The sequence below is a fragment of the Chanodichthys erythropterus genome, chromosome 20 (assembly GCF_024489055.1).
Source record: "Chanodichthys erythropterus isolate Z2021 chromosome 20, ASM2448905v1, whole genome shotgun sequence".
Taxonomy (NCBI): Eukaryota; Metazoa; Chordata; class Actinopteri; order Cypriniformes; family Xenocyprididae; genus Chanodichthys; species Chanodichthys erythropterus.
The window spans coordinates 8,330,472-8,356,726 of record NC_090240.1 but is presented as its reverse complement, the minus strand read 5'-3'; the positions used below and the strand labels follow the sequence as shown (position 1 = coordinate 8,356,726).

Genomic DNA, 26,255 nt, shown 5'->3' with positions numbered 1-26,255 from the left:
TTTAGTGTAATTTTCTTTCTTTTCTTTTTTTTTCTTTCATTTCAGTGTTGTATGCCATGATTACACTCTAAAAAAAATGCTAGGTTAAAAATGAACCAAGTTGGGTTGAAAATGGACAAACCTAGTGACTGGGTTGTTTTGACCCAGTGGTTGGCTTTGATGTTTGACCAACCTGCTGGGTAGTTTTATTTAACTCAACTATTGTTTAAAAAATTTCTATATTGCTCGCCTAAAATGAACCCAAATAGGTTTGAAATAAACATTTATTATTATGTTTAATGAATAATAATTAAACATTTATTAAATTGCTTATTAATAAATGTTTACCTTTTGATTATTATTGTTGCCTCTTGTAATTGTGTCTGATTTTTAATTTACTAAATATTTTGGGTTCATTTTAAGCCAGACATATAGTAATTTTTAAACAACAGTTGAGTTAAATAAAACTACCCAGCAGGTTGGTCAAACATTTAACCCAACCACTGGGTTTGCCCATTTTCAACCCAACTTGGGTTGTTTTTAACCCAGCATTTTTTTTTTTTGTGTACCACAATTATTATTTCCACAGAAAAATATGGAGAAATCATAATATGCTTTTGTTTGTCAGATTATCACTCTATCTCACACACACACACACACACAGTCACACACGAGTGTTGTTTGTGTATAAAGCTGTTGGTGGAGCGCAGCAGGAAGTCACACGGCTCTGATAAGCGTACGCTGTAGGGCGGGGCGAGCTCCTCGATTACTGAGGAATTTGGCGCTGTGATGGTGGGATGATACAGAGACACGCAAATGATCAGACCACTGGAGAAACTTAAGTTAAATTTAACTTACACTGTAAATCTGATGTGTGTGTTGTTGTTGCTTAAGCGTTTCTCTTTCATTTTTTATCCTTGATGCCTCTTAAAGCAGTGATTCTTCAGCTGCAGCAGTCCTCAGCTGGTACACATTATGGATAATTAATAGACATATAGAACATATACAATAAAAAATGTATTTGTTTCTGATCTAAATACTACTTTTTAGTGTCTACAATCTCAATGCCGAATCTGTTTTTGGCTCACTGGATTCAGCACTCAGTTTTCAGCACATCTATAATGCAGCCAGTCTGACAGCAGTTCAAACGCTTCTCAACAGACGAGAGATGCTGTAAAATAGACTACATTTCTCCAAATTCCACAATATATGTATTAGTGATGCATTTGAATTGCACTAATACTAATACATGTCCCGTGTCCAAAATCGAATACTTCCCTCCGATATAGTATGCGAAAAACTGTTCGCCGATAGAGTAGTATGTCCGAATACATAGTATTCATAAAACCGTAGGCGCAAAGTCCCTGAATGACCTACTACTTCTGTAGAAATTCTGAAGTGTGCATTCACTAGACACTTTACTGTCCTATGATGCCACGGGGGAGGATTTGTGAATGACAGTGAAGCGACACAACTGATGCTGGTAGGTCACATGACTGGATGATAATAACATGGTGGATGTTGTACATCTGAATTACATTCATACTACCCATATTCATACTATGTAGAACATACTTTTTTAACGGTTGCAAAGTAAATTCAAATTCAAATGTAGTACCTTTTTAGACAGTACATGATTTCAGACACACCAAAGCAGTTAGGTTGTAATCTTTGCTATTATCAATGGTACCGTTGTGGTTATGGTGTGTTTTTTAGATGTTGCTCATGTAGGGTTCTTCCACAGATCTGTCTTACAGCTACATGACTGACTACAGGAATATTGATCCATATATTATTACGCTGTCATATGGCATTATGCTGCTCAGAAAGGCCTCTCAGAGATGTCTGTTTTGCTCAGTGTTGATGAAAGGAACATTATTGTTTCTCCTTAGTTGCTCTGAGTTGATCAAAGGTGGTACTTGTCCAAAAAAGTGTGAGAAGAACTGGTGTGGAATAATGATGTAAACAATAGATGCTAAAATATGCAGAGGTTCAGAACATGATAGTGTTGACAGTATAGTGTTGCTTTTGGATACACTTTATTTTAAGGTGTCTTTGTTACAATGTAATTATACTTTTAATTACTGAGTAATATTAACTACATATACTTACTATAGGGTCAGAGATTACGATTTTGGTTTACAATTAAGGTTAGTTGCATGTAGTTATGCATAATTTACAGGTATTACTACAGTAAGTACATGTAACAAAAACACTAAAATAAAGTGTTACCACTTGCTTTAACTGATGAATCATATAGCGTTTGTGTGTGTTTCTGGTAGAGATGTGTTAGAGAGAAACTCTACTGCTGCTGGAAGTTGTTTCTGGCCATGGTGAATTCTCTGGATTATTGTATCTGAAAATAAAAGAGCTTTGTTCAGACAAACTGCCTTAAAAAAAGAATACAAAATGTTCTGTTGATAAAGGCAAAAGGTTATACCAGTTCATGTGATGCCTTTTTTAAAGTTTTTCACTGTTTAGTGATTGCTAGAACACGTCATTACCTCAAATAGCATGGCTGGTTTATTTGAGGACGGGACCTCTGAAAGTGTCGTTCCTTAGATACATTCGATCACAAACACACATCAGCAAGCTGTGTATTTTACAGATGGATAACTCAGATTGTGTTGAGCATATGCAACCATCTGCTATTGGTGAAGTCGTGATGTATATAGTTTAGTCACACACCAGTGAAAGATGTGGAAAAAGTCACATGTACTAGATTCACATTTCTGGAAGGAAATATCAGGCTTCTGCAAGAGCAGTGTTGATGTTATAGGTTTGTTCAGGTTATAGACATGTGACATCAGTTCTGGACCAGAATCAACACACAGTGCGCTTTTTGTGCCACAATGATAAAGACATGCAAGAAAGGACAGACCATTGCAGTTAATTATGCAAATATTACAGCCGTGCTCGTCTCTCACAAGGAACGTCATGGCAGTGATTGACAAGCCAGAGGGCCAATCATTTATGCGATGATCGCATAAACGATTGGCTGATGTTTTTAAGGCCCTACCTCGTGCACAGATGATGTATATAGTATTATTACTTTCAGTGCACCTAATAAATAGTCTTTTATCAGTTAGTAAAGACAGTTTCAAGTAATATTGCAAAAATGTATAAAACAAAACATCCTCTTTAGCACCTTTAATGATTTAATTGGTGCAGATACAATGGCTAAAATGATCCACAAAGCAATGTTTTAATTCATTCATACATTAAAGGGGTGGTTGATTACGATTTCACTTTTTTAACTTTAGTTAGTGTGTAATGTTGCTATTTGATCATAAACAACATCTGCAAAGTTACGATGCAAAGAAGTAAATAATTCTCTGTTTAAAGGTGCTAAAGAGGATGTTTTGTTTTATACATTTTTGCAATATTACTTGAAACTGTCTTTACTAACTGATAAAAGACTATTTATTAGGTGCACTGAAAGGAATAATATTAATATACATCATCTGTGCACGAGGTAGGGCCTTAAAAACATCAGCCAATCAGCCAATGCGATCATCGCGTAAACGATTGGCCCTCTGGCTTGTCAATCACTGCCATGACGTTCCTTGTGAGAGACGCGCGCGGCTGCGCGCTCCAGTAACTTTCCACACTCCACAGGCGCCGCATGCAGTGTTTTTGTCAGGAGACAGGAGTAAACAACTGCAGATTATGAGTTACCTGCGGTGAGTCCGACTTGATGAATCCACTAACACGACACAGCAAATGCCGGTGGTAAACACTCCTGTTCCAATACTCCTGCACGACTTTTGGGAGGCGTTCCCTCGAAATGAGCTGTGAAGGAGGGGGGTTGTTCTTACGCATGCACTCATTTCAAAAACTCAGTAACAGTCTTTGGTTTCTCAGTCGACGAAAAGATCCTCTTTAGCATCTTTAAGGACTACAACGAACGGCTGGCAGGGACTACAACAAGCTTCTTCCCGGGTTGGTGACATCGCAAACCCTAAAATTTGCATAAAACCCGCCCCGAGAACACTCAACAAAGGAGGCGAGGACATGTTGGGCTGCTTTAGAGAAGAGGAAGAGTTGTTGTAGTAGAGTGTTGCTGCCATACTGTCATTTTACGTGGGACTGCTTCAAAAACAAGGGTCAATTCAATGCTGGATTTGCACAAAAGATTAACATGACAGCACATGCTAGTCGATGAGTTGAATTAACTCCACAGCAACTACATAAATGTATCCACTAACCGTTCAGAAATGTCCAGTTTCATTCTACAAGTTGTAACTTCTTTCTGAGTCTCTCCATCAGTGTCGACTCCGGTTTGAACAATGTAAGGCTGAACACCATTACTGACAATCCTCATTTTGGCTGCGTGAGATTCTCCAGCTTTGTTGTTGTTGAGCAACCGAAGCGTGAGCTGTTAAAGCTCCGCCCTCTTCTGGAAAGAGGCTGGGAGCAGCAGCTCATTTGTATTTAAAGGAACACACAAAAATGATGTGTTTTTGCTCACACCTAAATAAGGATCGGTGGGGTATTTTAGACTGAAACTTCACAAACACATTCTGGGGACACCAGAAACTTATATTACATCTTGAGAAAAGAGGCATTATTGGTCCCCTTTCAGAGTAGAATGAATTTCTTAAAATCCATTGCTGTTTTAGTCAGTTTCAGTTTTTGTCAGATTTAGCCAACATTTAGGGACATTTGTCCACAAGCTATAGCTAACCACACACTCTCTCTCTCTCTCTCTCTCACACACACACCATTATCAGTGAGCTGCACATGTGGACTGGACTCAGAGGTTTGTTAGAAGTAACTGCACAGAAATCTGCTTGATCACAGCTCACAAGATCAAAGTGTGTGTGTGTGTGTGTGTGCATGTGTGTGTTTGTGTACACGTACCCATGCAGTTGTGCAAATGTGCATGAAGACATGCTCTCCTAATGAAGTTAAACCGTTCATGAACAGTAGTCAAGTTGAAACGTGGTTTGAGTGTCTGAGTCAAACCACTCTCCTCGGCTCAAACTTTGCTTTATCAGTTCTCTTCCCGTAATTCCCAGAGCTGTGAAACTTTTTCCTCATGTTCCCATTTACCCATCACCCTCTGATTTCCCCCCTCACCCTCTTTCCTCCTTCTGTTTTATTCTCCACCCAGTGTTTTGAAGCAGCCCCACTGAACGCTGATGTTTCTGGGTGTTTATTTCTACTCTGTCGTAATCATCGGCATTACTTTTGTTTGCGTAAACAAGCATTCACATGTATTAAATCATGAACTATTATGTGTTACACATATTCATATCCTGATTTGATTGTAATCCAGCAGGGTTTGTTTACTCTCGCACACACAGGCACACATCAAACGTGCCACGCTGGATATTCATTATGTAAATGCACTAATGAAGTAAAGGCACTTCAAAAGAGGTTAGCTCATGAATATTCACAATTGTCTTCTGTCTTTGCTCCTGGCTGCTTCAGAGTGAGCGTGTGTAAGTTTGGGCCACATGGCCCCTGACATGCTGACTTTATGTATTTAGACAAGCCAAGAAAGAGCCCATATGTACGTTATGAATTTCAAAGGAAGTATAACACCCCTCACACACACTTTGAGGAGCTATGAGTGAGGCTCTTTAACTCCTGAGCGCTGCAGAGAAAGGAATAGCTGGTGATATCTAAAGGAAAAGTAAAATATTGGCAGCAAATGGGGAAAAAAAGCACAAATGTGAAAGAGAGTGAACATGAGAGAGTGATTTTTAGTGTTATAGTCAGTCAGACTTGTTTGTCGGACCAAAGATCAGTGATGAATCCAGACTTTTGAGAGGAGAGCGATTATATGATAGTACCCCTTACGAAAATTAACCAATAACAGTTATTGTAGTTAAACCATGGTAAATGCAAATTAGCCATGGTTTTACTGAAATAACCATAGTTCAACCGTGGTATTTGTAGTAAAACATTAGTTATACAAATAGTAATCAATCCGCCAAAGAAGCATAGTTACTACAATTTACTATAATAAAACCATGGTTGATTTTGGTACATTTCTGTCAAACAGACATCTATTCATCTGGACAAATGTAATTTACTGCAACATATTTGCTATATTTATATATATTACACTATGTTTGCTGGAATATGTTACAATATCTGCAGCATCACTACATGTGTCTCTGAAATAAGTTATAATATCTGGGTTATGGACCTTTCGAATGCAATATGTCTGTACACTGGCTACTTTTATTAGGTGCACTTTTTCAACTGCTCATTAACACAAATGTCTAATCAGCCAATCACATGGCAGCAACTTGCATTTAGGCATGTAGAGATGACCAAGACGATCTGCTGAAGTTCATACTGAGCATCAGAATGAGGAAGAACGGTGATTTAAGTGACTTTGAACGTGTCATGGTTGTTGAGTGTTTCAGAAACTGTTGATCTACTGGGATTTTCACACACAACCATCTCTAGAGTTTACAGAGAATGGTCCGAAAAAGAGAAAATATCCAATGAATGAAAATGCCTTGTTGATGTCAGAGGTCAGAGAAGAATGAACAGACTGGTTCAGCTGATAGAAAGGCAACAGTATCTCAAATAAGCACTCGTTACAACCGGGGTCTGCGATTATTTAATGCGCATCTTGTCAGAGCTGTACAGCTCTGTGATCAGTAGTAAATGCTTCTCCATCTGAAAGCCAGAGGGCCCTGCCACAGAAGTAGATAACACGTCATTCTAGGAAATCCCTAATGGGCATCATACTATCGCTGTAGCTTAATAAAAAGTAGATTGAAATGCTTTGATTGATTAAACATGACTAATAAAGACTCAACTGCGTTATTCTGTGTAACGCCGTTTCGTAACCAGACACGATGCGATAAGATTCCAGCGACGAGTAATTTGACTGTCCACACTAGACAATGAGAAGTGATAAAATCCATCAAAAACCACAGCCAATCAGAAGAGAGTGTGGGCGGGCTCTCTCGGCAAGGGCACAGCAGACACAATGAAATGGGAAAGTACATAGTAAAATTCATAAATATTACATCATTTGAACATTATTTAAAGTACATACGAAGTGATTGAAACAATCTTTGTCATAGAATACACTTGTTTGTTCGCATTGAGTTGACAGTTTGAACGTTCTTGTGCCCATTTATTTATTTTCAATATCTGAGGTGAATTAGCCAGCATTGTTTTCATTACAGCTGAAAAGCTGGGAACACAGAATGATATTCATACTCACATTAGATGCTTTTAACATTAAATAAAGCACATAAACAGTACCTGATATTATCATTGTCATACTTTGTGATGCTGTTCCAATCGTGACGTTGCGGACATCTCTAAAATAGAATCGTCGTGTGTCACCGTCGCAGCTGGTTAGGACAAAAACTTTAACACAGAAAAGATACCTTTTATCGTGTGTCGCCTCATAGCATCGCGTCCGGTTAGGACACGGTATAAGAAGCCATATCTCACAGAAGGATGCTCAACTGTCATTATGGAGTTTGGAGTAAAAACATGTTATTAAATGTTGTCTTTTGTTGGACAAGATGTTAATAAATGCTTCACATGTCTGGAAAGATGTTTGACGCGTGTTGCTTTTTTTCAAATGCACATTATGATCGACTCAAACTCGCAGTGCTTTCAGATGGATTAGCATTTGGAGCCATATTTCACTGACATGCTTCGCTTAAAAAAAAAAAAAACTCGCAGCCTTTGCAATTTCATAATCGCACTAAGAATCGCGTTTAAGTGCGATTTCAAAGTTTTCATATCGTACATTAAATTGTGCAGCCCTAATCTACAATGTTTCACTTTGCTGCTGCAATAAGTCTCAATAATTCACAATATCCATAAAATGTCACTGTCTCGTGTTACAGTATTCACAATATTGGCAAAGATCTCAGTATGTCACTGCAGTAAGTCACAATATATGATTTGTCACTAAAATGTTGGATGTTAGAAAGTTCAACAAGTGACTTTGCGATGGTTATTATTTATAATGTTCGTGATTTAGCTTGTTTAAGATGTTTATCAGATGTTTGTACACAAATATAACTTCAAATAGACGTTGATTCTCTAGATCACATCACATGTAGTGTTGTCACATACTTATGCTTATTGACTTTTATCTCTCTCTCTTGCTCATATGCTGCAGACTTTCACAGATGCTGAAGTTGTTCCGATGCTTCATAAAACTTTCTTTCCCGCCTTCACCTTCTAGTTGAACATTCTTCTTTTTCATTTTCGACACTGTGCTCTCTCTCTTTCATGGTGGGGCCCTACAGGAAGTGGGTGTGTGTGTATGTGTGTTAGTTTGGAGTGGAGGGAAAGAGGAGGGGAAACAGAGGATGCTGAATAAAATAATAAACAGCTGCCACTGGAGGGAAAGATGAGTGGAAGAGAGAGAGAGGGAAAAGTCAACTCTGGGAGCCAGCAGTCAGAGAAGAACAGGAGCAGAGGCGAAAGGTGGACAGCCTGAGAGTTTTAGGGAAACTTTGGGAAGTTCTGGAAATGTGCCTCAAGCAGCCTGCGGAGATCTGATCATCTCAGAACCTCCGTCTGGATGGATTTTCTTCAAGTGTGAAAATCAGAGTGGACTTGTGAACGCATAGATGAAGACCGTCACATTCACAGCTCAAACAGATCAGCTGCTTCTGGCCTGTCCTCATGTCTAGATATGGAGATGTTATCCTCGAGATCAGATCTTCAGCGTTCTTCTTGGCTAGCTGAGTCTGTGTTTTCCGCAGCCGTGCTGCTCTCCTGCTCTGCCCGCCAGCATGAACCACACAGAGCCTCTTTGACACGGGTAATTGACTGCGAACGCTTGCCTGAGGGTCACAGGAACTTAGAGGAGGAACAAGAAGCTTTCTGTGTGCGTCTGTAGGAGAGCGTGTGTGTGCGCTTTGGGAGATCTTTGTGAGCAGAGCTGCAAAATCATCTCCAGATCACTGAACCATCAGTTGGATATTTGGTTGAATTCCTACTTCAGTCTACCTCCAACAGCCGGGCCTTCACCTCACACCATCCTGAACACTGATCAAGACCCATCAAACACTGGAGCATGCGGTTCTTGGCTCAAAGCGACAGACCTTCGGCACAGGCGCTCCGGCTCCCGCTGAGGCTCTGCTCCACTCTGGCAGACGTTGAAGCCGTGATGTGTTTGTGCTCTTCCACAGATGTTCCTGCATATAATAAGCTGTATTATGCATGTGTGGACCCCCAGAGGACACTGATCTGCTGCCAGATTTCTCTCCGTCTCCGGCGTTCTGGAATGTAGTGCGGTAGAGATAGACGGAGATCATGATGATTGGTCTGAATTTCAGCTTGCAGGAGTTGCTGAAGAAGTTTGAGGAGGTATTTTCAGATTTGTTTGAACGTGGAGGAATTGAACAGGGTGGCGCATATGATCCCAAAGATACACAAGTGTTGAATTTGAGTGAAAACTTGCAGTTTCTCACAGTTTCTTGGTTATTATATGAAGGATTTCAACATAATAGATGATTAGGAATGAACCAATAAAATTAAAATTCTGTTTACACTTTCTTTAAAGAGGTTTCAATGTATTACACAAATAAGTACTGAGTGGCATTAATTAGCATCATGTGCTTAACCAGGTTATTATCATTAAACGGAATTAAAACTAAAACCAAAAATAAAATTAAAAAATAAGTTTAAAACAAACGGTTACACGTTATTTTACAGTACCATAGTTACATTGTAATTACTCAAATAAGTACTGAGCTCTATTAATTAACTACATGTACTTACTATAGAGTTATGGTTAGGGTTTGGTTTGGGTTAGTTACTTGTAATTATGCATAATTTACTGTTATTACTATAGTAACATGTATAGTATAGTATAGTATAGTATAGTATAGTATAGTATAGTATAGTATAGTATAGTATAGTATAGTATAGTACATGTAGTAACGTGTAACTACAGCACTGTAAAATAAAGTGTTACCAAACAAACTGAAATAAAATAAAAAATAAAAACATGGCAACACTTTATTTTACAATGTCCTTGTTATGTTACATGTTGTTAATACAGTAATAACAGTACATTATGCATAATTACATGTAACTAACACTAAACAAACCCATAATCCTGACCCTATAGTAAGTGCATGTAGTTAATATTACTCAGTACTTAAATGTAGAATTACACTCTAACAAGGACACCTTAAACTAGTGTAATCAACTTTACAATTATTATATTTCAGTTAGCTGAACTACACAAAAAAAATATATATATGTATGTATATATATGTATGTATATATATGTATGTATATATATGTATGTATATATGTATGTATATATGTATGTATATATGTATATATATATATATATGTATGTATATATGTATATATATATATATATATATATATGTATATATGTATATATATATATATATGTATGTATATCTGTATATATATATATATATGTATGTATATATGTATAGATATATATGTATATGTATATATATATGTATGTATATATATGTATATATATGTATATATATATGTATGTATATATGTATATATATATATGTATGTATATATATATATATATATATATATATATATATGTATGTATATATATATATATATATATATATATATGTATGTATATATATATAATTTAAACTAAATTTAAGTGAAAGCAGAAAATAAAACTAAAATTTTTAACAAACTATAACTGTATCAATGATAGTAGAATAACATTGGTTTTAATAACATGGGTTGGGGTTTTGTTAGTTGCTAATTGTAATTATGGATCATATACTGTTATTTCTACAGTAACTACATGTGTAACACAGACACTGTAAATCTAGTGTTCCTAAAAATGTAATTGATACTGATAAGGTAGTAATTATAATTATTTTATGCGACCAATAAATATCTAATATAAAAATGTGTGCTAAATAAATAAAAACTAAAAATTAAATAAAAAAGAATAATTAACATCCAATATATAGCCAGTATTTGGATTGGATGGATGGATGGATGGATGCATGGATGGATGGATGGATGGATGGATGGAGGGAGGGAGGGAGCGAGGGAGTGAGTATTGGGCAATAACTGTTTTTGAACAAATACATTTTTCATCCCTATAGATTGTCTACATTTAATTGTAAGAATGATAGTTTGACCCTTACTCAAATGTGTCTTTGAAAAAAATTAGATTTAATGGTTTATCTAGAATGCTGTAAGTTTTCTTTTTCCTCCAGAACACCATGTGGCGACACACATGTGGAAAATTGTTCTACTTAAAAAAATTGTTCACTTTTGAATTAAAATTTCCTGATAATTCACTCACCCCCATGTCATCCAAGGTGTTCATGTCTTTCTCTCTTCAGTCGAAAAGAAATTAAGGTTTTTGAGGAAAACATTCCAGGATTTTTCTCCATATAGTGGACTTCACTGGATTCATCAGGTTGAAGGTCCAAATGTCAGTTTCAGTGCAGCTTCAAAGGGCTCTACACGATCCCAGATGAGGAATAAGGGTTATACCTAGAAAAAAATAAATAAATAATGATATTCTTTTTAACCACAAATGCTCATCTTGCACTGCTCTGCGATGCTCCACGCATTACGTAATCACGTTGGAAAGGTTAAGCATGACGTAGGCGGAAGTACCGATCCAGTGTCTACAAAGCGAACGTGCTTAGATTATGTCAAACAGCCTTTACAAAAAAAAAGTAAAACAACGATGTCGGACAATTTTGAAGTTGGAAGAGAAAATGAGATGGAGTTTTTCACCAGTACTTCCGTCTACGTCATGCATGACCTTTCCAATGTGAATACGTAATACATGGCGCATTGCAGAGCAGTGCAAGACAAGCATTTGTGGTTGTTTTTTTTTTTTTTGTTTGTTTTTTTTTTAAGAAAAATACAGATTGTTTCTCTAGATTAATAAAATGCAATTTGGACCTTCAACCCTTTGAACCCCAGTGAAGTCCACTATATGGAGAAAAATCCTGGAATGTTTTCCTCTGAAACTTTAATTTCTTTTCGATTGAAGAAAGAAAGACATGAACATCTTGGAATGACATGGGGGTGAGTAAATTATCAGGAAATTTTGAACTAATCCTTTAAACCACTAAAACTAAAACATTCTAGTTTTTGTGACAGTTCACTAAAAAAGGTAGACACCTTGTGTATATAGTCTTGTGCATATATTGCTGTGTGTCACAGTGATCTCTTTGTCACTAAAGAAATCTCTTTGTCGCAAAAGAAAAAAAAACAAAAAAAAAAACACATTTTCCTGACCCGTAAAGAATGTAATTTAAGGTCTGATCGGTCAACTATCCCATTTGTGCCCTTGATCAGATGCTCAACCTCAGGTTGCTGGATGGGACTGTAGAGCATTAAGTGTACTGCTAGTCACTTTGGATAAAAGTGTCTGCTCTCTGTGCAATAACTGCTTCGAGGAAAGAGAGGGCTTTGAAAACACTGTCTGAAGAGCATCTCCCACCTGTGGAAGTGTATTATGCTGAAGAGGGTTTCTCTCTCTGGGTGTGTATGTGTTTGTGTGTGGTAGTCGATGAGGATGCTTCCGTCGACCAACAGCAAAAGGTCAAACATGAAAACGTCACTCTTTTTTCTCTTTTAACCTGTCTCTCTCTGTCTCTATCTCTCTCGGGTTTGTGGGTAAGTCTGGTTAAATGAGAGCATGCTGAATGACAGCTCTAGGGAGTCTTTATGATCGAGAAGCAATTATTTAACTTTATTAACGAGAAAAGCTTTTTTATTGCCTCGTTTAATAGGTCAGACTGCCAGATGAGGGAGTTTTAGTGTGTGCGGGGCTCGTGATTGAATTGATCACAGTTAAATATTTCATTAAGAACTGTAACAGATGAACAGTAGAAATGAGTGTTCTCTGTGAAACAAAGCCCAGAAATGTGCTGTGTGCTGAAGCTTCAGTCTAGTGGTTACAGTGTATATTTGTGCATGTGAATCAGGCCATCTCCTAACATGTTTTTACACATACATGCAAACGCATTACCTAAACCATATAATTTGAAATTAGACCGCATCACCAATGGATCGCCTACAGTCTGTTCACTGACCATTTGATGCATATTGCAAGCTCAGATCTGATTGGCTGACTATTGATGCTTTTCCACTGCACGGTACGTTTGGTACGGCTCACTTTTTGGCGCTTTTCCACTGCATGGGACGGCTCGTTATGGAACAGTACGGCTCACTTAAATAGTCCCACCTTGGTGGAGGTTCCAAGTGTGCCGTACCAATACTAAATGTGACGTGTAAAAACTGGAGATCACTGATTGGTCACTGATCAGTCTATAATCCCACCCACTTTGAAGTGGTACTAGACTGCAGTGGAAAAGCAAACCGAAAGTAAAGCAAGCCGAGCCAAAAGTTTGAGAGGTTTATGATATCAAATCAAGATCTAATGAAATATTTCCTTTTTTTTTTAGTTTTGTGTTGTTTTACAAAATTTGTGAGGTTTGTGACAAGATTTTAAGTTTGTTTTGGAGTTTGTTGTTGTTTATTGTTTAATTTAGATTAATGTTTTGGTTTGATTTGGTTTTCCAAAGTTTGTGAGGTTATTGGAATCATATCTTTGAAATATTTCAAGTTCAAGTTTTTTTTGTTTTTTTTTTGTTTGTTTGTTTGTTTAGTTTTGTTTAGTGTTTTGCGTTGTTTAGTTTTGTTTTCCAAAGTTTGTGAGGTTTGTGATATAAAATCTTTGAAATATTTCCTTTTTTGTTTTGTTTATTGTTTAGTTTTGTTTAGTGTTTTGTTTTTTGTTTTGTTTTGTTTTACAAAGTTTGTGAGGTTCGTGACATCATTTTTTAAATGTTTTATTTTTTTTCTGTATTTTTTTGTTTGTTTTTTGTTTTTTGCTTTGTTTTTTGTTTGCTTTTACAAAGCAAAAACATCAAAGGTGTTGATGTTTAGGACATTCTCTATCCAGTCATATAGATGTTCATGAACAGACCTGTTTATGTCACTCAAGTCAGAATTTAAGTCAATATTTATCAGTCAGTTTATTACAGTCTTAGAATCTAAGTTCACAGGCCAGAAAATAAATCTATGTGTAAACTGTTTACTTATTTATTGGTGAGCTATGCATAATCTATGTCTTTCTATTGGGACCTTCAACAGAATTTACTACTTTATTTAATTTCTCATGTGTGTTGTCTCAGCAGCATGTTGTTGTGTGTATTCATTGTTATTCTGGTGTATTTCCTTTAAAGGAGTGACAGAGTGAGAGAGTTTGTTAAATAGCAGAGAGCACTTTGCAAATTAACTGGAAAAGACCCAACCTTCCTTCTACTGTCCTCTACTCAACATGCCTCAATCTGGCAAATTCAAACAAGCTTTATTAACATGATTGTAGTGCAGTATTTCCAAAATCCAAAAATGGCCATTAAAAAAAATACTTTGACTATCAGTATATCCTGTCAGAAATAACTGCCAAGGAACCACACAGACATCCAATCAATCGATCGATGTTGATGTATCATAAATACCCAGAGTGACATTAGTTACAGTTTAGCTGTTTGGCAGAAATCACACGTTTGATTGACATGAAATGCTGCAGTGTTTGAATAGTCTGTTTAATTTTACTATTTAGTGTTAAACATGATGCAGGTTGTGATAAGTTGTGTTATCATCATAGGCAGGTGGTGCTGTCTGGTGCTGTGTTATGTAATCTACTGAAATTTAATAAAAAAAAAAAAAAAGACATTAAAAATTATATTTAGATAAATGTGTTTGCCATAAAACTGAAGCTAAACTGAAAAAAGTAGCTTAGTGTAAGTGACTAGATTGTCTGCTCGGTATCTTCGTGTGCGCTTCCACGAGTAATATGATTTATCTTCAGTTTGATTTGTGTTTGTGTGGAGAGGTTCGGTGTCAGATTGACAGCTTTAATTGTGTATTTGTCTCTCAGTGGAGAAGGTGTGGAAGCATTTCTTCCTTTGATTTATTTGTCTTTCCTTTTAACGAATCCACATAATGAAGGTGATAACGGTGCAATTAAAGCACTCTCTGTCTCCCTCTGTGTGTGTAGGACATCCAGGCGGAGATCGAGGCTCATAATGATGTTTTCAGGAGTGTGGAGGGGAATAAGATGAAGATGGTGAAGGCTCTGGGGAGCTCAGAGGAGGCAGTATTCCTCCAGCAGAGACTGGATGACATGAACCAGCGCTGGAACGACCTGAAGGCTAAATCTGCCAATATACGGTCAGTCACACACAAATGCACACGTTCATGTTAAGGTCACATGAAAATCATCACATGAGTCACTGGTAAGGACAGATGGGGCCGTGTTTCTGTTATCTTGTCAAATTGAGCAGCTGTGTGTGTATGTGTGTGTGTGTGTGTAGAACAGACATAATTGTTGTATATGTGTGCCATTTCAAAGGGTAAAATGGACTAACAGGAGTGTGTGTGTGAGGAAAACAATGTAATTGTGTGCTCTAATGTCTGCTGTTATATTAAATCTAATTAGGCACTAATTAGTGAACATGCATAATTACAAGTCTTGCTGATGCATCCATTAACAACAGGGCTTGACACTTACTTTTTTCCCTAAGGTGCACATGTGCTCCTAAGCTGGAAAATTTTAGGGACCAAATTTAATTAATAATAATAATAATAATAATAATAGTGTTTTTTTTTTTTTTCTTAATAAAGGGACACAAAATACATGTAAATGCAAAATTATTTAATTTTTTATAACACAAAAAGTACACTTGACACAGTTTGTGTTACCAAAGTAGGGCTGGGCGATATATCAAATGCTTTTGTCACGCGCATTTCCTCAGTAAAGCCGGTTCCCTGATTACGCAATATCGCGTTCAATATCGATATGAATCGCCGTCGATATTGAACGCGATATTGCGTGGCTTATCAGTGAACTACGGCTCTGTCTATTAAATGCCACTTCATTTGAAAGCAGGTGATGACGATTTAGCGGCAATCAGGGAACCGGCTTTACTGACGAAATGCGTGTGACAAAAGCATTCGATATATCGCCCAGCCCTATACCAAAGTACCAATAATAACCAGAACCAAAAAAAAAAAAAAACTTTTATGCATAATGCAGGACTTTTAATAAAACAGAAATACATAGGAACACTTTCTTCTATTCTTTACTATTGCCAGCTGATCATTTAAAAAGATGAAAGCAACCATCTACAATTCTACATCAACTCTGTGGCAGCCTGATAAAACTCCCTGTCTGTATCTTTCTAGTAATCCTGAAGAGCTTGATTAGCTTGTTCAGGTGTGTGTGATTAGGATTAAAGTTAAACTCTGCAGGAAAGTGGATCTCGAGGGCCAGAGGCTGCGTTTACACTGGCACAAAAAATCTGATATTTTGCTCACATCTGACACAGACATCACACGTGTAAACACACAAATCCACACGAGATCTGATTTTTTTTTTTTTTTTACATCCGATCTGAGCCACTTCTAGACTGGGTAAACCCAGCCTGATCTGCCAGTGATTTGATTTTGCCCGGCAACTCAGTCTGGAAACCTGTACATTCATTTCTGCTGCGCTGTTACACTTTTGCGGGAACCAATCACAGACTGGCTTATCCACCTTGCTCGCTATTGGCAGGTACAGAGCTCTTTCTATGGCTCTGGGCGGGTATAACACGATGACGTCTCTCGCACGACCGTCAATCCAATTCCTTTTAACCTCTCAATGATGCTAAATGACTTCTTTAGTTTAGCAAACAAGTCGCTCGACTGGGTGTAAATACCACTCATGTTGGCTTACTAAAAAGTGGCTTTTATGTTGTATTATGAAGCAGATATGCCTGTATGCAAAAAATTGCAAGTGGGAACTTTATATCTATCTTTTTTTCCTTGAAAGAAATTGCACATGCACACATTAAGCAGCTGAATTTCAATCTCGTCTGGTTAATTTAAAAGAGACCACCGTGTTTTTTGGGTTTTTTTTAACAAACCAAAATATTCAATGGGTAAGCTACATTCTCCCTCGCTCGCTCTCTCATTATCAGTATATTCAAATTCATTCAAATAAATGTAATCTTATCTGCTACTTTTATTTCACTTCAGAATTCAAGATTTAACGACTGTAGATAAAATAACAAATGCAAATTCCCTATATTTTCCAGTCTATATTTGTTCAGTCAGATTTCACGCTGCAAAACATCCATGACACTGATGCTGTTAACTTATCCATTCTAGCAGGTAATCATGGCCACCCGACGTGAAATATATAAATAATTTTAATAGCGGCCGTTCAAAACCTGGGGGTCTGCTATGTTCATGTAAAGCTATCAATGACAATCATTTTGGGCGGGAATTAATGTGTAAACAGATATCGGATATCAGTCGCATCTAAAGTGAATGTAAACGCATTGGCCAAAAAATCGGATATGGTCAAAAGATTGGATCTGTGCATTAAGACTTGCAGTGTAAATGCAGCCAGAGTTGCCCAGCCCTGATATACCTCATATTACAATATAAACAACATAAAGTAAACATTGCCATAATTCATCAAGATCATAAGCAATATAAATGCACGGTATTCATTAATTGTGAACTGCTCTAAAATCACAAGCCCGTAGAAAAGCAAAACGGTGCTGCATTTTTACTTTGAAATGTGCAGCACTCATATTTATTCAATGAAATCATAGCCTTTTGAAGTTTAATAATCACATTGATCTGTATTGTGATTTCCTGTTTTTCCATCTCCAAAATTAAGACCCCTTAAAATGACCTTAAAGATGTTTGTTTATACCATTTAAAGGTGCAATATGTAAGAATTTTGCTGTAAAATATCCAAAAAACACTAGGCCAGTGTTATATATTTTGCTCAGTTGAGTACTTACAACATCCCAAATGTGTCCAACTATTTGTAAATTGTAAGAAAATTGCAATATTTACCAAGGCTCCGGGACGTGTGAGGAGTTGCCTGTCAATTGCGTCATACCCGCGTTACCCTCGGTTTCCGGTTTTATTTTGTAGAAACCATGGAAACACCAAAGACTATTTAATATATTACATGTTTTAATAGACAAGGGAAAAACTGTTTGGTTACAAACTCCTTTGGTTACATGGTTTATAGCCAGAAAACTAATTGTTGTTATATAGCTCAACACGTTTAGTCTTATTGTTTAAATCTAATTTTCTTGATTATTTATTTATTTATTTATTTATTTTTTGCGAGTACCATGCCTCAGAGAAAAACACACTAGTTTGTCAAGTAGCTAACATAGCATAATCACATGCAGCTTTATTTTTAGTAACAGTAATACATAATTTTCTCCATCATACAATACGATTTAAAATTAATTCCATGCCATTTATCAACACAAGCCATGCAGCATTTAATATGATATTCTAAAATCGATCTATCTTACTGTAGTGTGCTTAAAGTGTCTCGCAGCAGCCACTGAGCGAACACACAGAGTAACGTTATAACATAATTTTCAACAGTCTCAAATGTATCTGATATGATAAACAGAGCTGCATTACCTCATACACTTGACCGGAAAAGCGGAAGCAGCGCCGGCGACTGTGACATAATAAAAGTTCTGCTGCTCGTGAGGCGCGTGTTGCGCAATCGCTCCAGCGGCCTCGTTCAGCTCCCACAACACTCGGTCCTGCTCTGCTTCATACTACAGTAACTTTTATAATCGCATCCATGAACACGATTTCTTCCCGAGTCCTGTCCCATTTGTTTTCCACCAGCTGTGAGGTGAAGACCACATGTCCCAAGATTCCGCTCTCAAACTTGGCATCAAGTTACGCCTTTGTTTTGAATAGGCCTCTAGCAGACAGAAAATATTATATTGCACCTTTAAGGTATTTAAGACATTAAGTATTTTTTTACAAACATGCTTCAATATACACTAAATGGACAAATTGGGACACCTGACCTTTACACCAACAGAGACTGTACACACACTGATGTCACATTCACAGTTGGTCCTCCTTCACAGCTATAACAGCTTCCACTCTTCTGGGAAGGCTTTCCACAAAATTTTGGATTGTTTCTGTGGGTATTTTTGCACATCCGTCCTGTAGAGCAAGTTCTTCCATGCTTATCCAACCATCTCTTTATGGACCTTCCTTTGTGCACTGGGGCACAGTCAAGGGCCATCCCTAAACTGTTCCCACAAAGTTGGAAGCATAGCATTACCCAAAATGTCTTGGTATGCTGAAGCATTAAAGGGTTAGTTCACCCAAAAATGAAAATGATGTCATTAATGACTCACCCTCATGTCGTTCCAAACCCGTAAGACCTCCGTTCATCTTCAGAACACAGTTTAAGATATTTTAGATTTAGTCTGAGAGTTTGGAACGACATGAGGGTGAGTCATTAATGACATAATTTTCATTTTTGGGTGAACTAACCCTTTAAGATTTCCCTTCACTGGAAGTAAGAGGCCTATATCCCAACCCCTGAAAAACAGCCCCATACCATCATCGCTCCTCCACCGAACGTGGCACAGTTGGCACAATACAGTCAGATAGGTAACGCTCTCATGGCATCCACCAAACCCAGATTCACCCATTAGACTGCCAATCAGAGAAGTGTGATTCGTCACTCCACAGAACATGTTTCACTGCTCCAGGATCCAGTGGTCTTGTAGTTGGTGATGTGAGGCTTGCATGCAGCTTAACGGCCACAGAAACCCATTCCATGAAGCTCCCGTCGCACAGTTTTTGTGCCGATATTAATGCCAGTGAAAGTGTGTAACTCAGTTTGACCTGTTGCACTCATTTTGTATAGAGAAAGTCTGTTGCAAAGTTTCCTGTTTAACTGTTCATAGGAAAATCCTGATGCATACATAATCTAAAATCTTAATCTAGTAGTAAGATTTGTATTATTTAAATACGTGTGCAGGGCTCATCTGGAGGCTAGTGCTGAGCGCTGGAACAGGCTTCTGTCAGTACTGGAGGAACTGGGCCGCTGGATCAGTGTGAAGGATGAAGAGCTGAACAAACAGATGCCCATCGGAGGAGACGTGCCCACACTACTGCAGCAGCAGACCCACTGCACGGTGAGAGCGCACCGCTAACACACAGGCTCGGCGTCTCAGATCGCCTCCTCCTTTCTCATCTTGACTCACTGCTTTCTTGCCCTCTCACATCATGTGTATTTTGTCTCCGTTTCATCTTTTCAACTCAACTCCTCCTCATCTCATTTGTAACCTTTTCATATATTTCTCTTCTCATTGTCTCATCTCTTCTCCCACTTCATCTTGTCTAATCTCTATCTTCTCAACTTGTCTCCTCTATAGTCTCCTTTCATTTTGCACCTTTAACATCTCAGTTCAATTCCAAATGTGTTTTATTGGCATGACATTTGTTACAATATATTGCCAAAGCATTTTTAATGGTTACAGTGAATCTAGAACAGTCTCTCACTGTACTCAGATATTGTGCAGTTGCGTAGTCTCTATTTAGGGCCAAATAACATTACAGTTTACTTTGTTTTTCTGTTGTTTCACTCCAATAAGTTTTGTGTGTGTGTGTGTGTGCTTTTGTAATTTGGTTGGGCCGAATTTTGTGGATGTGTTTCGGTGTCCTGATGCTGGCTTTGTTTTTGCGGTTTCAGGACCATCTGAATCAGGGGACTTTTGGTTCACTGTTGGTTTCATGTTTTTTGAGGACTTTAAATCCTAATATTTGGGGGTCACTCATTTTTAGATGTTTCCAAAATTTGATGGCCTGTTTCTCAATGCACATTGGTAGAGGGTAACGGCATAATTCTGCCCTGCATGCGTTGTCTTTCTCATTGTTTCATCACCTCTCTCATCTCATTTTACTCTTTTAAACTTTGTCTTCTTGCTCGTCTCGTTGTCTCTCTTCCTCTCTCATCTCATCATGTCTCTTTTCGCGACTCTCATTTTGTAACTGTTCTCTTGCCAAGTCTCTATCTTTTCAACTTGTCTCCTCACTTGTCTTGTCTGGTCACCTAATTGTGTGCCTTTCTCTCTCATATTTCTCTTCTCATTGTCTGTTTTCCTCTCTCATTTCATCTTTTCTCCTCTTTCATTTATTCTCTTCTGCATTTGTCTCCTCTCTCATATCATCTCATCTAATTTTGTACCTTAAACCAATCCGTTTGAAGTTCCAGTAGTGTCAGTTACTTTTCAAATGATCTATGGTCAGATGAAACAAAAATGTTAGCAGCAAACACTTAAGATGGGTTTGGTGCACACAGGGGTAAAACGTACCCCATGTGTACAATGAAATATACTGCTGGATCTTTAATGGCCTATTTTTCTGCTGGAGGTCCTGCACACCTTGTTCAGATACATGACATCATGGATTCTATCAAATACTAACAGATAAAAAAATCAAAACCTGACTGTCCCTGTTAGAAGTCATATAATGGGCTGTGGTTGGATCTTCCATCAGGACAATGATCCAAAACAAACATCAAAACCAACACAAAAATGGATCACTGAACACAAAACCAAGCTTCTGCCATGACCATCCCAGTTCCCTGACCTGAACCCTGAAGAAAATGAGTGGAGTGAGCTGAAGAGAAGCACCACCAACATGAGGCTGGGAATCTGAAGGATCTGGAGAGATTCTGGAGAGTCTCTTGTCTCTTTATCTTCTCATCTCATCTTCTCATCTTCTTATTACTCTTATATATTTAATTTCTCATTTGTCTTGTCTCTTTATCATTTTATCTTCTCATCTCATCTTTTCTCATTACTCTCACCTACTCTCTCTTGTTTGTTTCTTGTCTCGACTTGTCTCATCTTTCATCTCCTCTAATCACTGTGATCACTATGTCTCATTTTCTCTCTTCCTTGTTTGTCTCTCCTTCTCGTCTTGTCTCGCCTTGTTTCCTTTTGTATCCTCTCCTCTAGTTTGCTCGTGTCTCCTCTTGTCTCATCTAGTCTCATGTCATCTTGTCTCCTCTCTTTTCGTCTCATCTCTTCTCTTCTCCTCTCGTTTCATCACTTTCCTCTCGTCTAGTCTCCTCTCGCCTCGTCTCATCTCTTCTCCTTTCATCACCTTGCGTCTCATCTCATCACCTCTTCTCTCATCACCTCTCATCTTGTCTAGTCTTCTCTCATCTCGTCACGTCTCTTTTAATCTCCTCTCATCTCCTCTCATCTCATTACTTCTCGTCTCCTCGTCTCATCTCCTCTCATCTCATCTCATCACCTCTCCTCTCATCTTGTCTTCTCTCATCACCTCTTATTAGTGGTGTAACAATACGCTCAGGTCACGATACGATACGTATCTCGATACGGAGTTCACGATACGATACGTATCACGATATTTTGAACAAATTTCAATAATTGTCCTTGTTGATCACATTTCAATAAAATAAATAAATATAAAATTTTAATAAAAACCTTCTGTATTCAAATTAACAGTTGAATAGGGCTGTCTGTCACTAAATTTTTTTTTTTTTAATTTAACATGAACTTAGAATTATGAATAGGGGCCGTTCACATATCGCATCTAAAAACGCGTGGAAGGCGCGGCCGCACCGCTTCTCCTTCTTTCCAAAGCGCTTGCGCTCCCGTGGCGTCGGTCGTTGCTATGCAACCTTAAACTGGGCTCTCCAAGAGGATCAGAGGAACAAGAGGATGTTTCTGCAAAGGATAAATGATTTCTAGCTCTTGCATTAGTTTTACTACGAGATATATTGATGGAGATAAGATATAAAAACCACCATGTACAGCTATGATCAGCTGTTCGGCTGAGCTTTTGATGTGTTGTTACAGAAAGGCCATAGCTGATCGGTTGATTCTTGTCACACGATCTGCGGTGCGCTTGCGGCATTCTGAGAAGTTGAGAATTGCATGCGCGTCGCGACCGCGTTGATCCCATTATGAGCGCGCCTGCCGCGCGGCTACATTTGAAAATAATAACTGACTTGCACGCGGAAAAGACGCAATATGTGAACGGCGCCACAGAACTTAAAGCAAAGCATCGCAAGCGTCTTTTGTTTTTCTGTGAGCACAGCTGTTGCTGTGCACCGCGGTGAAAGAAAGCCACGACTTTTCTCACGCGACCATGCAAAAGACTGACATGAGAAACGTTTAAACCTGCTTGCAAGATTCAGTGTGTGCCCGAAACACTTACTGAACTAGAGAGCTGATTGAGACACACCATCTACGATAAATCGTTACACCCCTAATACTTATAGTAATTTAAAAATGTGGTAGCATTGGATGTGGACAGGAAGGATAACTCTGGGAGTTGGAAGGGGTGTGTCACGATTCTGCCTTCTCACATCGCGATCACATTTCGATTTCATATCGCATATCGTTACAGCCCTACCTCTTATCTCTTTTTGTATCCTCTCGTCTCATCTCCTCTCCCCTCATTTCGTCTCATCACCTCTTGTCTTGTCTCATCTCCTCTCATCTCATCTCTTCTCATCTCATCTCATCACCTCTCGTTTCACCCCTTCTTGTCTCCTTTTGTCTCATTACAACTCCTTTCATCTCATCACCTTTTGTCTCGCCCTTCTTGTCTCCTCTCATCTCGTCTTCTCTCATCACCGCTCCTCTCCTCTCGTCTCATCACCTTTCGTCTCGTCTTGTATTGTCTCATCTCTTCTCATCTCCTCTCATCTCATCACCTCTCCTCTCATCTCATCACCTCTCCTCTCATCTCATCACCTCTCCTCTCATCTCATCACCTCTCCTCTCATCTCATCACCTCTCCTCTCATCTTGTCTTCTCTCATCACCGCTCCTCTCCTCTTGCCTCATCACCTCTTCTCTCTTCTTGTCTCGTCTTGTCACCTCTCATCTCGTCTCATCTCTTCACATCTCATCTCCCCTCATTTCGTCTCATCACCTCTTATCTCTTCTTGTATCCTCTCGTCTCATCTCCTCTCATCTCATCTCCCCTCATTTCGTCTCATCACCTCTTGTCTCGTCTTGTCTTGTCTCATCTCATCTCTTCTCATCTCTTCTCATCTCATCACCTCTCGTCTCACCCCTTCTTGTCTCCTTTTGTCTCATTACATCTCCTTTCATCTCATCACCTTTTGTCTCGCCCTTCTTGTCTCCTCTCATCTCGTATTCTCTCATCACCGCTCCTCTCCTCTCGCCTCATCACCTCTTCTCTCTTCTTGTCTCTTCTCGTCACCTCTCATCTCGTCTCATCTCTTCACATCTTATCACCTCTCATCTCATCACCTTTTGTCTCGTCTTGTATTGTCTCATCTCTTCTCATCTCGTCTCCTCGTCTCATCTCCTCTCATCTCATCTCTTCTCATCTCATCTCATCACCTCTCGTTTCACCCCTTCTTGTCTCCTTTTGTCTCATTACAACTCCTTTCATCTCATCACCTTTCGTCTCGCCCTTCTTGTCTCCTCTTATCTCCTCTTGTCTCATCACCTCTTCTCTCATCTCGTCTTCTCTCATCACTGCTCCTCTCCTCTCGTCTCATCACCTGTCTCTCTTCTTGTCTCTTCTCGTCTCCTCTCATCTCCCCTCATTTCGTCTCATCACCTCTCGTCTCATCTCATCTCTTCTCATCTCATCACCCTTCGTCTCATCACCTCTCATCTCGCCCCTTTTTGTCTCCTCTTGTCTCATTACCTCTCATCTCATCACCTCTCATCTTACCCCTTCTCATCTCATCTCCTCTTGTCTCATCTCCTCTCATCTCGTCTCCTCTCATCACCGTTCCTCTCATCTCCTCTTCTCTTTGGTCTTCTCTGATCTTATCCCCTGTCTCATTTTGTCTCTCTTATTTCATCTTGTCTCTCCTTTCCATCTTATTATCTTCACCACATTTTTTTTTCTCCGTTCTCCGGCATTTCATTATCTCGTCAGATTCGCCTGCAGGGAATATTAGTGTTTACGTTACTCTGATAAATCATCATATTGGGCATTTATATTCTGGTTGTGTGTTTGGATCAATGTGTCAGCTAAATAAATCACCAAAAGGTGTCATTAACTGTCTGTGATAATGACAGTAATCAAGCTAATAGCAGGCCTGAACAGAAAAATCAGACCGGTTACCCTTTCACCTTTACTCGAAAACATAATGTTCTTAAATGTTTACATACACAGATCTAGAAATGCATCTGATAATTAAGACCTGTTTAAGGATGTTTTGTGGCATGTTTAATGGCATGTTCTGGGCATTTCCTGACTTCTTTCTGCTGTTTGATGTAGGAATACCTACAGCACTGAGAACACACCAGACAAAGCCACCGCAGGGAATTATGGGAAGGTGGCAGGAAGGTTGAAACTGTAACGAGTCTGTGACAGTTTGGTTATGCTCTCTCTCTCCCTTCCTCAGACAGTTTGACTAATGATTCTCTGGAGCGAAGAGAAAGATTGCCCCCCATTTTGACTTTCTTCCTCTCTCTCGCCGCCTCATCTTTTTCTCGGGCTCTTATAATAGATTGTCTTTGAGCCGGCTGCCCTGGTAAGAGCTTTAGCCGCGTGGATACAAAACGCCAGGCCTTTTGAACACGTCACGGCTGATTAGTGTGCCGTGCCAAGCGGGAGACCAGGATAGAGCGCCCCAGAACACGAGATGGAAGTGAAAATGAATAATTTGTGTGTGGTCTGAGAGACTTAGAAGAGCCAAACACACTGTCTGTCTGAAAACTTCCAGCGATAAAGACACCGAGCCAGTTAGAGAGACGCGCCAATCAGAATGACCTTTATTCCCAGATTAATTGAGTATAATGAGGTCATTTGATGAAACGGAAACAGTGGCTTTTCAATTTTGAAAAGGTGATTTTCAGAGAACATTTTTGTATGACATTTATATTAAATAATGTATAAGTTTTAATTAATCGTGTAATCTCAGACTAAATTATTATATTTGAGTTAGTATATTAATATAGGTTGTGATTATAATTATGCCTTTAGAAAGGTAACAGGGTTGGCACTTTAATTTAATTTGCACAGTTTTCACAGTAATATTCACTGCTTAATTTGACATTACAAGCCTTGTGTTTAGCATTGAGCTCATCTTCTTCTGAGAATCCAAGTAATATCAGATGCACACACACACACACACACACACACACACACACACACACACACACACACACACACACATACATATATATATATATATATATATATATATATATATATATATATATATATATATATATATATATATATATATATATATATATATATATATATATATATATATATATATATATATATATTGTGTGATCCTCTTAGCTGGTGTCTATTAGCATATTCATTTGTCATTTACCCATGCAGCATTCATTTTATAATTAGCAATACAGTGTAAAGTATAAGGAGTTCTTCAGGACAGTTCTTCTGAATTCCCACATCATAATGTCTCAGTAATGGTGTTTATTA

At 38.3% G+C, this 26,255-nt stretch overlaps 1 protein-coding gene across 4 annotated transcripts in view; it reads left to right on the top strand.

The window, feature by feature from the left end:
• The window catches only part of utrn (utrophin), a 286,896-nt gene that overhangs the window by 151,456 nt on the left and 109,185 nt on the right, over nucleotides 1–26,255 (top strand). For all 4 annotated transcript variants that reach the window (XM_067372391.1, XM_067372392.1, XM_067372389.1 and 1 more), the window contains exons 54-55: nucleotides 14,987–15,159; nucleotides 19,808–19,964. In XM_067372391.1, the coding sequence (XP_067228492.1) occupies nucleotides 14,987–15,159; nucleotides 19,808–19,964 (330 nt within the window). The remainder of the gene's footprint in view (nucleotides 1–14,986; nucleotides 15,160–19,807; nucleotides 19,965–26,255) is intronic.